Consider the following 12,663-nt stretch of genomic DNA (forward strand, 5'->3'; position numbering starts at 1 on the left):
GCCATGAAGGGAGCTTTGGTATAGATCTTTATTCATGGCTGGCCTCTCACTTATACCAACAAATCCTGAGCCTTGAGTCTGTTAGTGGCAACAAGAAAGTTGTCTATCAACATGAGGCTGACTCACAGCACAAGGAAAAATAGGAAGCAGCCAGCCAAAGAATGCTGGAAAGTACTTAGTGCTTCTCATGTATGCCTTATTAGCATCAGGACAGCGGAGCCCGGGATACCAGGACAGCTTGATGGAAAAAGGGGATGTACAGACAGCAGGTGCATGGTAGGAAAGGAGGGGAGATGTAGACGCCCCTCACTTGACAAGGAAAGAGAGTGAAGGACCGCCTGATATTAACAAGGGCTCTTGCTGTTCAAGAACCCACCTTCTTCTGACTGAACTACTGCTGCTTTACAGGGAAAGCAAGAGACACTGAGAGTCAGTGACTGGCTGTTACATAAACCAGGAACATCACAGAAATGCTCACTCAGTGGAATTAGCCATGGCTCCCTGCAAGATATGACTAGGTTTCCATAGAATCATTTTTTCCAAGGAATTGTCAAAATTAAGTTCAGATTCAAATGTTTACCAGTTGTTTCTGAAAATAGTTATTCTGGGCACCAAACAGAAGCATGTAAAACTTAAATTTAATATTGTAGTTTCTATACCACATAATCTCAAGTATGATACTTTCTACGTGTAATTCGATAGATTCTTGTATGGCAACCCTCATACGTTTTCCTGGCATGGTTCTGGAAGGGACAGAGCAGATTAGGGACCCACAGATGGTGTGCAGAGGTTCTTAGGCAATAGTCAATTCAGCAGAGTTGCATGAAGCCCTACGATGTGCAGGATCCAGGCATTATAAGTCCTTACCTGCCCTGCCATGAAAGAAACCAAAGGAGACTGAGCCCTACACAACTCTGAGCTGGAAGGTAGCTGTAGTAACTTTTGTGCACATTCATGTATTACCCATGTCTACATTCATGGCTATATTTTTCAATATAAACATATTTTGGGGAGGTTGAGTCAGGGTTTCTCTCTGTAGAACTCATTTTGTAGACCAGGATGACCTTGAAACTCAGTGATACACCTGCCTCTGCCTTCTAAGTGTAGAGATTAAAGGTGTGCGCCACCAACCACCTGACTGTATCTTTAACTAAAACTCACATGAATTCATACTGTTGTTCACAAGTCTCAGCCATTAGGTTATGCAGTGTCGCCTTTTCACGTGTCTGCCCGGAATTCCCACGGCACAGAGAAACCAGTTCCCAGAGCCTGCCATCCTCACCTCCATTGTCCACTGCCAGCACATGTCCTTCAGCACTACTTCAGGCTGCTTATCCAGCTTCAAGAGAACGATATACACTCCTATACAGTTCCATCTTCAGAATCACGCCCCATGTGACTGCAGAGGTAACTCAGATCAGCAAGCTCTGCCCTCCGCAAAGAAGTCACCTCACAATTTTACAAGTGTGCGCTTTTGTTTTTTGCATCAATTCTAGGAGCTCTCCATCTTTAGGTTGAAATTTCTAGGGTGAGTATGTTGAAGTCTTGGTGCTATAATGTTCTATGGGTTGTCCTAAAAACACTGTCATATATCACTACATATATCTCATCCTCTTAAACATACAAATCTGGGCTGGAGGTACAGTTCACTGGTAAAGCTCTTGCCTAGCAAGCAAAAAAATCTCTCAACTCAATCCCTGGCACTGCTAAGAAAAAATTGCCACAGAAAATCCTCTGTGCTCCACCTACTCAGACCTCGCTCCTTCTCCACCATTTGACAACTATGGCTCAGTCTCTATAGGCTTACCTTTTCCAGAGTTTCAAAGGAAGACAAGAGAGAATTAGGAGCCTTCTACACTGGCTTTCACCTTGATGTCACGTGACAAGTGCCCTGTGTATGAAATCACAGCTCATTCTACTTAAGGAAACACTATCCCTTGTTTGCCCACACCCTACAGAAAGACATCTCAGATCCTTCATCTTTGACAACTATTAAGCTGCCATGAACACTATTGTGCTGAGCTCTCTCGGGGTTCTCTCTCTCTGCCCCTCTCTCTCTGTTCCCCCACCCCCGCCTCTCTCTGTCTCTCTGTCTCTCTCAGCTGCAGTGGGAGATATGGCTGGTCCATGCCCCGGAGATGAAGGACCCTGAGTATCTTCTCATGCTCATTTGCTGCTATCTGTGTCCCCTCCTCCTTAATGATTCTGGTTGAGTCTTCAAACCATATTTTTTCAAACAGGTGCTTTGCACACATGGCTCCCAGTCTGTGTTTGTCTTCATGATTTCTTTTAACTATGTATTTTCCACAATGGAAAAATCTTAGTCTTAATAAATTGCCAACTTACTGATCTTTTTCTCACAGACTGTCTTTTGGTTTCTAATAGATCAACATCAAACCCAAGGGCACAGAGACTCCCTACCTGTGTCTTCTCCTAAAAGTTTACATCTGAGCACCTTATCTATTTTGAGTGGATTTTATGAAAGGCTTAAAATCTGTATCTAAACTCATTTCAACAGAGACAGAGAGCAGGACTTTCAGTTGTTCCAGTACAGACTGAGTCTACATTCTGTCCCCCTGGCCCAGGTGCCCCTGTTCTTCTGTCAATTGTGAATCTGTAATGTTTATCTCTTTTTCCCAACACTACACTGGTTATTCTAGGTCTCTGGTCTTCCTCACAACCTTTGGAATGAATCTGTTGGGTTGTACAAGCAGCAATTATTCTAAATGTCAAGTGGGAACTGACATCTTTTTTTTTTTTTTTTTTTTTTTTGGTTTTTTGAGACAGGGTTTCTCTGTGTAGCCCTGGCTGTCCTGGAACTCACTTTGTAGACCAGGCTGGCCTTGAACTCAGAAATCCACCTGCCTCTGCCTCCAAAGTGCTGGAATTAAAGGCGTGCGCCACCACGCCCGGCGACTGACATCTTAATGACACTGAGTTTTTTCATCCATGAAGATGAAGCCCGTCCCTGCTGCCCCTCCCTGTTTCCTAACATCCGCTCTGATTATTACATCAGTGCTTTGTAGCTTTCAACATATAAACCACATTTTGTAAAAATAAACACCTAAGTCTGTTTGAGTCCTGGAGTTACTACAAACAGTGCTTTCAACCTTCAGATCCTGATCGTTCACTGCTAGCACAACAAAAGCAACCCTTTGTGTGCAGCGACTGGCCTTGTACCTCTCGCTTGCTTGTACATTGGTGCCAGGAGAGTTTGTAAAACTGATTTACTTTTTTATTTTTCTATAGACAATCATGTCAACTGTGAATAAAGACACCTCAATTTCCTACCTTTCAAATGAGTTTCTTTTATTGTTCCTGTCTTATTGTCTTACATAGAACAGTGCCAGAGCACCACATTGGCTTATTCCAGGTCTCAGGGGACATGCCCAGTGTCTTCCTGCTAACATCTCAGGGGACATGCCCAGTGTCTTCCTGCTAACATCTCAGGGGAACATGCCCAGTGTTAAGGATCATCTGGGATTAAAGATGCTATGGATTCCTCAAAAGTCAAGGAAGTTCCCCTTTCTTATTTTTTAAATCATAAACACTAGATTTTGTTTCTTCTTCTCCTCCTCCTCTTTTCCCTCCTCCTGCTCTCCCTCCTCCTCCTTGTCTGTTAATACAGTGCTTACACTAAGTTTCTGAAAAGTTGAAAAGGCCATACATACATGGAATATCCGCCATATGGTCATGATGTAACTTATTGTTTTGATGGCATAGCTAGTACTCGGGGCTGTGTGGGTGTACAAGGCATCTCTTGGGAAAAGCCACAGCAGTATTACAGATGACCAGAAAAGAATGGTTGTGGGTACAAAACCCTTTATTCAATTAGTCATCCACAAATAAAACAAACAAAACAAAAAGCAAATGAAGAGAGAAAAGGAAAAGCCCAGATTTAAAAACAGTGGGCTGGGAGATAGCTTAGTGGTAATGTTAGCTTGTAGGTAAGAGGACCTGAGTTCAAGTCCCCAGCACCCACATAAAAAGCTAGGGGTAGCTGGGAAGAGCTGAAGTAGGAGGATTGATGGAATTTACTGGCCAGCCTACTTGGTGAGTTTCAGGCCAGTCAAAGACCTGGTCTCAAGTGGGTGGGAGGGGAAGAAAGGAAGAGGTGGACTCCAGCCAAGGAATGGCATCTGAGAGCAACCTCTGGCCTCCACATGCATAAAAGGGTAACTGTCTTCCTCGTCACTAAATTTTACCTTTCTCCTTTAGCAACTATGACATTTCTGCAGATGAATGTGGCCTCCTATCCCATTGCCTCTCTGACTGCAGTAACCATCACCCCCAGCCTCTTCTGTTACCTCCTTCCTCACTGCTCGAGGCTGTTCACCTATGTTCTCACCTTGAACCCAGAGCCTCGAGACTTTGAGTCCTTCCTCTCCCCTTTCTTGTTGAGTCCCCTGGAGCCCTTTCTCCTCCTAGGCAGATTGTTCTTCCATTTGTCATTCACTCTTGCCCCTTAAGGAAGTCCCCTTGCCCCTCAACCCTTCCAGCTGTGTGCATGGACAGACTGCCCACATGTCCTCGCATGCTCGTACTTAAGTGCTGTGTGCTCTTCTACCTGGGCCCCTATCAGTGCTTGGGGCTCTCTCACAGTCTTCGACAGTCAGCACGCTTCCCACCCCAATGCCCCCTTTGTCTCCAATCTTCCTCATACTGTACCTCTAGGCTGCCTGTAGCTGTGTCTCCCTTATGACAGCTCCCAGGACTTCCCTTTCCCAGCTCCTCTAGGCCTTTGTCACACAGACCCTGGCTCTCCTTGCCTTTGGCTTTCCCTGGCATCCTGAACCCTTCCATTCAGACACGAGCACCCTCATGGGTTCGCCCACTTGAAAAAAGGAAAGTACAACCAGCTTCCTGGATGTCACTGGCCCCTCTGTCCTCCCTTTATCTGCAGAGCTTCTGTGGCTGTATCACCTACTCTTCTTCTGTCCACAGGTGCCCTACCTTGCTGTATGTGTGGCTAAGACCCAGGGGCTCTCTACCAGCTCTGCGCAGGTCGCCTGAACAGTCCTTCACTCAAGTGCACTTCCAGATTCGTCCTTCTGTCAAGTTCTTCCCACTTAGATTCCCTTACCCAGCATCCTTTGCAAACCTCACCCTCTGGACATGACAAATGGCAGCAGTCCTCAGTTCTCAAGTCCCCTTGAACACACTGCGGCCCTCACACTCTAAAGCGTTAGCCTCTCCTTTTTACTGTACCTTCCTTGTAACCAGGTGCTCTGAGCCACAGCACTTTCTCTCTGAAGCTAGTGACTCAGTTCCTATGGGTCGAGTACAGTTCCTCATTTAATCTTCAAAGCCCACTTGGGATGATCCCCGAGGAAGATGAGTATAGAAGCCAGAAGCCAGTCCAATATCCCACAGCTATCGAGCCACGGCTAAGGCTCGCATCCAGCTCCGTCCCTGCATACACTTCAGAGCAGCTCTGAGCCCCCAAATCAAATGCAAGTGCATGTATGTACTTTCAGATGTGCTACTGTCAGATTCTCTCAGTAACACAAAGGCCAGGGTAAACTCTATGGCACAGGGACACATCACAGACCTTGGATAAACCTGGCTAAGTTCTACCATCCTGCTGCTGAATGAGAAAATCCTGATTCCAATCCTGCTGCCTGCCCATGGATGGATGCAGAGGCATTCAGATCCCAAGAGGAGCAGGCAGGCTGCGCAGGACACTTGGCGCTGGGTTTCCAGTTTGGTCCCAGAATCCCGGATGCTCCGGCAGCTTCCTTCTCGCCTCCTGACCTTCAGGCTTTTCTTGCAGCCTCTGAAACATCTGCAGCCCACTATCTGTCAGATGCCACTCTCTGTTACCCTTACAATAGCTCCTTAAAGTCAGTGTGTTGATATTCCTAGGTACCGGTGAGGAAATGGGGCTCTGAAGAGGTCAGTGGCTTCTAGCTCTTATCTGGAGTCTAATAAGGTGTCTTGTCTTCACGTGGTTCAGTTCTACCCATAAGAAGACCAGTGAGCTCATCCAAAGACAGCAATCCCAGCCATGGGCCAAGGCTGGCCTCTGGCCAGTTTTCAAGCCAGAGCTCCCAGGCTGTGTCCAGAAGCTGCTGGCTCTCCGTGAGCCTGCATTTCCTGGAGCATAATGTTTGAGAAAACATGGCTGGCTCACTGCATCCCTTGGTCTGGGATGGACACAATACAACCGCTTGCCACATGGGCTGTACTGCCCTTGCCAAGCTGCCCTGGCTGCCCTGTGTAAAGAGCAGATTACAGAGTCCCCAAGGACCTACCCTCTGTGAGTTCCATGGCTGGCCCAAGGTGGAGGCTAGGTCGGCTCCCAATCAAAGATTACTGTTAAAGAAACTATGAATCCTCTGACAGTGTGTACACATCTGGCTTTTACTCCTCCTCTTCCTCTTCTTCCTGCTCCCCACCCCCCACCCCCCCATCCACGTCATCATCTTTTTTTTGTTTTGGTTTGGTTTTTGTGTTTTGTTTTGCTTTTGAGACAGGGTTTCTCCATGTAGCCAGGCTGTCCTAGAACTTGCTCTGTAGACCAGGCTGGCCTTGAACTCAGAAGTCCACCTGCCTCTGCCTCCCAAGCACTGGGATTAAAGAAGTATACCACTATACTGGGCTTCTTTTCCTTTTTTAAAGAGTAAGCTCAGTTTGAAAGGAAAAGATTTACAATACAAAGAGAAAGAAATCACTTCTCAGCCCTCCCAGCACAGAGGCAGTTATGCTGTGCTTGGCTCAAACAAACAAACAAACAAATCATGCCTGCCCCAGCCTTGATCTTCAGGCTACAAGCCAGTGCTTGTCCAAGATGCCTGCTGCCTGCCCATGGATGGATGTAGAGGCAGCAGAAGGCTAAGACGTTGAGCAACAGTGATGTACAGGGCCAGACATTTCCGAGAGGGAAGGCCCAGATGAAACCAAGACTCCAAGGGAATGTGGGCCCCAGGACCCAGAGGGCTGGACACACAATTATGCAACCTTTAGGTCACTGACCTCACTGGAAACCAGAAAAACAAGGGGGAAAAAACCAAGAGGAATCCTGTGTGGAAGTCTGGTTTGTGCAAAGGGAGCCATGTGAGAGCTTACTATCAAAGCACAGCACTAGAGGTTCTGGGGAGAAAGCAGAAGAGCTGGTCCCTGCAGCTCTCCCATTTGCCTCTGAGCTTCTTGTTTGTTCCCATGAGCCTAGATCTTTACACTGCAGGAGGAGGTAGCTCGTTATATTTGAAGCCAGAGTTCTGGCTAGACCAAGTCAGACTGCAGCATGTGGGGCCTAGTGGGTCGGGATACCAGGAAGTGCACCTCAAGCAGTACCTCCTAAACTCCCACTCATTGCATCAGGTGTGTTTCCTGAGGGTCCTTTACACAGGAGTCTGACATTGGCAAGATGGCAGGCTGGATGATAAGCAGGACAGACAAGTCCTCACAGAGACCACAGGACACACAAACCAAAGACAGTGGAACTGGGGGCCACACGGAGAAAACCAAAATGGTTGCAATGAGGTGTTTGATGGGTGCTCCCTGCAGAAGTGACACTCGAAGTTAAACAGGAAGAGTCCTGGGCCAAGAGCACAGGACATGGGACAGAGGTATGGCAGAGAAGGCAGACCCAGGGGCTGGAGAAGAAAGGAGACAGAGAACTGAGGCAAGCTGGGAAGCCATGGTGAGATCCTCTGCCTAACTGCACAGAAGCTGAGCTCCTGTGGGGAGGCTGCAGTACAGGAGTCAGCCTCACTTGCCTTGTGAACTACGCTGAGTAGCAGTGGGCAGTCAGGAAAGAGAACTGGGACCCAGGGCCAGGAGGCTGGGACTGACCCCTGAAGGGCTTTGGGCTCCGTGGGCTGCCGGGAGAACAGATACTCCAAGGGACGCTGCTTACCTGGTTGAACCTCCGGGTAAAGGCCACGACGTTGGGGGCAAGACTGTGTTTCTCCTTTTTACTCCATCCACAACTGGCCAACTCCTGGGAAGGAAGCAGAGTCGAGAGGAATTCAGTCAGGATGCAAAGTCACAGGGCATGTGCCTGGACTGTGAACATGGAGGTGGGCAGGGCTGTGGCCCTGGCTATGGCTAAGCTCACCAGGGAGGGGAGGGGCCACGTCTGCAGGTGAGGGAGCAGCTGAGAGGAAAGGCAGAAACACGGCGTACCCCCCCCCCCGCCACACTGTACCCCATTTCCCAAGATTCTTTGCAAAAATATTTACTATTGTCACTGTGCCGGCTTCTCTGGGACGTAGAGGCCTCGTGCAATCCAGATTGTCTGAGAAGGGGGTCAATGCTTAACTCAACAGGACTCATCCCACCCTGGATAAAGCTCCAGGGCTCTAGGCTAGCTTAAATTCAAATCCAGCAGAGGAATCTCAGATTCTGTTGGTCACACAGACATCCTTCATTCCTGCAATCTGGCAACTACAGCTGCTTCTGGGACTGCCTGGGATTCTGCCCTGAAGCTGCCCCTCCTACTTTTTCTACAGAGACGGGACAGAAAAATGCCACCAGTGCAGGAGCATGTGTCCAATCTCCCAGAAGGCTTAGCAGCATGATTTGATAAATCAAAGTAGCTAAGTTTTACCTGTCAGCAAAGGTGGCTTCTATTTGAATAACAAAAGCTGTCGTGTGGGGTCATGTCAAGGCAGGCAAGCACAGGGTCTAGTTTATCAACTTCCTACTCTACTCGGCACGGGTTGTACACACACATGCCCCTCTTTTAACACTGCACGTGAGACACCTCACGCCTGCATGTGCTGTACACACCCCCTTCTCTGAACAAGCCACCTGTCAGTAAGCCAGAGTGCCCACCTCTACTGAGCTACAAGCATTCCCCTCTTAGAACAGTGGAGTAAGCTTCTCCTGCCATTGAATGACCATTAAACAGAGAGATCCTATTAAATCACACTTCAGTTCTATCCAGCATGAGGCTGGGGGCCCAATCCAGCCTGAGTTTGTTTGAGTACCTAAACAATAAAGCAGACGGCATCCTCTGAGTGGACTTTCAGGGAGGACCCCTCATTTATCACCCCATGCCTGTACATAACGAGGCACACACGTGACTAAAACCAGAGGCATCATGGGAAAGGACATGTACAGGGTATAAAAGTTTACATAATTCAAGTTATATCATTCAAGCTCACCCATCAAATCAAAGAACCACCTATGCTGTAGCCCTTAGCAACCATGCTCCTTCTCTTGAACCCCAACAATAATCAGGGGCCTTGAGTTCCCTGCTCATGTGGCCACTATCACTCTTGACAGCATGTCTCTTCCTGACATCCGCTATTACTTTGCACCACATAAAGTTTTCTTGCCGCTTTTGCGATCTGTGCGAGTAAGAGGCACAGATCGCACAGCCTAGGACCCACCAAGACAATTCGGAGGCTATAAGAAGACCAAGGCAAGGCCATCAAACAAAGGCCCAGCACTCCCAGCCTGTGCTGTGGGGTGTCCTGACTGAGAAAGGGGGGAGAGACTTTCTCTATCTAGACTTCTAAGACCCGCTGATTCCAACCAGGCCTCCACCATATTGGCCTTTTTAAAAAGTATACAGCTGGAATAGCAAATGCTCATCAGGGTACCTCAGGACCCAGTGATGAGTCCCAGCAGGCACATGTGGGAAGCAAGTTATAACCAAACTGTAGCCTGTGTGACTGACAAAGGAACTGCCTGGACATGGACATACAAGACCAATCAAGAACTGGGACACACCTCTTCCTGGCTGCCTCACATCTATAAAACAGCATTGTCAGCCCCATGAGACAGTGAGCCAGGTCCAGTCTTTCTCAACCTCACAATTCTAGATCCCAAGTCTGAAAACAAGATCAACTAAGACTAGCATTTGACAGATGCCACTGGAGGTATCTCACACAGTGAGTGCTCACACAGGCCCTTCATGCAGGTTTTCTCACAAAAACCACTATCACATCCTATTTTAATTGGGGCTAAGTATTCATTCTCCAGAATGAATGCCATGACTCTATTTTTCAAAATCACTCCTAAATGAATCTCTTGGTGCCCTAGGTTTCACCTGTTTGCTGTCTACACCTTGTGTGAAATGTGTCCCTGGATTCATGTCCAGTGTATAGTTCACCTGCCTCAATGAAATTTACTCCCACTGTGCTGCACACACCATTAAGCACACTGTAGAGTGATTTTAATCAAGCAGTATGGCTGCTCTGACAAAGGATCATATCCAAAGACCTTCTAGGTCTATGTGATCCAGCTGGAATGCAGACACCCTCTGGATTACAGTATGATCTGGCTGGAATACAGCATACCCTTAGTACACACCATTAATCCTAACAATGAAAGTAGGGTTATAGAAGGAAGCAACTGTGTTTGAAAGTGGCATCTAATTGAGGAGCAGACAAAGTGATGAATCAGAGAAAGATCTGAAAGAATGAGTCAGAGATAGAATATGCCCAACTCACACAAGAACAGCAGGAAGAGGGGCTATTTAAAAACAAGGAGAGAGAAAAAAGGTCTATGGTGGATAGGGTGTATCTATGGCAGTTTTACCAGGACAGTTTTACAGAAACAGGTTACAGAAAGAACAAACTAGACACAGGTGAAGACAGAACAAGCCAGAGAATGAGAAGGAGCCCGAAGATTAGAACATATTGCCAAAGTTAGTATGAAGCCAGGCAGAGCAATTCAGTTAGAAGCCAAGAGAAGCCAGGCTGAATCAGTCAGCTTGGAGAGAAGTCTGAGCTAGAACAGTTTGAGTTGAAGCAGACAGCAAGCGCTCAGAAAGATCTAAAAAGGGAGAGTTTATTCAGCAGTAAACCTCTGAGATGACAATTACATCTGGCAAATAAAAGTTACTTTTACAGCACATATTATATTATTGCCCTGCTACAGTTTGTCCCTCTCATTCCTGGGGACCCCAGTCAATGCTGAGAAATTGCAGATTTTAATCAAATATAAAACTTGTCCTTTTAAATACTGTTCAGGAATTAGATTGCTTAGTATCCAATCTCTGATGGTGTTTCCCTCCATGTTTCCTGCATTCAAAACTAAACAGCAGTAGCAGTAAATGTGTATATGCCTGGTAAGGGTGTATGTGCACATGCATGGGTATGTGTGTGTTTAATTCAGACTCTATGTTCTTATTTCTGCACCATGACAGTCTGGGAAGACATCTGGAAGGGAGGTGGTATAGAGCCAGCCCTGATCCTGGCTGTCCATACCCCAGTAACATGGTATCTGTCGAATTTCTATTGCCCTAGGATATAGGAACAAGGAGTGCCTAGGTCCTGTGGACACTTGACACGGAGATCTTCCCCAGAGATGGGGTACATACTGCAGTGAGGGTGGCAGAAGCTCTGCTCAGCAGCAGCTCCAACACCAAGTGTCTCCTTCCCTCTCCTTTCCCACTACTGTTTTGAAATGGCTTATTTCTCTTTTCACCTATGTCATACAGGCAAGAATCAAGGAAGGTGCTTTACACATCGACTCCGAGTTGATTCTGTTTGAATATTCTGAGGCCTTGACTTAAACACTGGTGTTTAGTGGAGGGGGTGGTGTAATCCAGTTCTCCAGGGAGCCTTGTGCAGCAGGAGACAGGATACCTTTCAGATTAAAACCTCATGGGACTGGAGAGATGGCTCAGTGGTTAAGAGCACTGGCTGCTCTTCTAGAGGTCTTGAGTTCAATTCCTAGCAACCACGTGGTGGCTCACAACCATCTGTAATGGGATCTGATGGCCTCTTCTGGCATGCAAGTGTACATGCAGATAGAGCATGTATGAGTATACATAAAGCAAATAAACAAATCTTTAAAAAAAAAAAGTTTTAAACCTCCACTATGTCTAAGAGATGCTTTGACAGCCTGCATTGAGCAAAAAACCTCAAGTAGAAAGGCCTTACTCTAAATCCCAGTCCTGCCACCCTGTCACCAGGGTCCTAGGCATCAGTTCCATCCCTAAGGATGCTGTGGATGTTGGCAATCTCCCTGAGCTGTAGTGGGGAGGGAGGAGGAAGGTCCTGGAGCAGAGTGGTAGCACCCTGGGTATGCGGCCTGGCCTACACCAAGCACCCCGGTGACTCTGAGAGGATGAGGTCTGAGAGCTCCTTGGCACTGGAACCTCTCAAATTTGGCACAGAAGGATTTATCAAGATGTCAGGCGCAATCAGTCCATTCTAGCTACACTAAGCCACTCTCTGGGCCAAACTCCTTGGCGTTCTTCCTCTTCTATGTTTGGCCTTATAGGATTACAAGAGATTCCATCTGTGTGAACTGCAGTTGGAAAATGTGAAGGAACAGAACAAAACTCTTCCAGTCACCGAGGCCTAAAAGGGCCCACGCTACAGAACTAATTTGACTGTGATCAAGTTAACACTGACCGAAGGAGACAAGGCTGGCTCTAATAGAAAAGGGGATCTGGGTTGAGGCTGGGAAGGTCTGGCAGCTCTAAATCCTGGATAAGTCAGGGCTGGCATGGTCCTCCCAATGCTCTAGACCTACAGAGCATCTAGGCTGGCTAGCTCTGACCCTGAGCTGAGGTCAAAAGTGTGTGAAAGGAGGCTAAGAGTCTCTGGGTCTTATCTTCTGTCATGCAGATTCCCTGAGTCCACCAGCAACAGAAGCTGAGAAGAGGAGCTGTGAGCCACTGCAGGTCTCCCTGAGACTACATCCAGAGGCCACACAAGCTGGCCCCATACCTAACTCAGTCTTCCCAGAGACATC

At 47.4% G+C, this 12,663-nt stretch overlaps 1 protein-coding gene across 22 annotated transcripts in view; it reads right to left on the minus strand.

The window, feature by feature from the left end:
* The window catches only part of Ralgps1 (Ral GEF with PH domain and SH3 binding motif 1), a 238,081-nt gene that overhangs the window by 143,545 nt on the left and 81,873 nt on the right, over positions 1-12,663 (minus strand). For all 22 annotated transcript variants that reach the window (XR_003952804.1, XR_374092.4, XR_374090.4 and 19 more), the window contains one exon: positions 7,862-7,945. Coding sequence is in view for 13 of the 22 variants with exons in the window: in XM_030251025.1 (XP_030106885.1) it covers positions 7,862-7,945 (84 nt within the window). In the remaining 9 variants the exon portion in view is untranslated. The remainder of the gene's footprint in view (positions 1-7,861; positions 7,946-12,663) is intronic.

The sequence above is a fragment of the Mus musculus genome, chromosome 2 (genome assembly GCF_000001635.26).
Source record: "Mus musculus strain C57BL/6J chromosome 2, GRCm38.p6 C57BL/6J".
Taxonomy (NCBI): domain Eukaryota; kingdom Metazoa; phylum Chordata; class Mammalia; order Rodentia; family Muridae; genus Mus; species Mus musculus.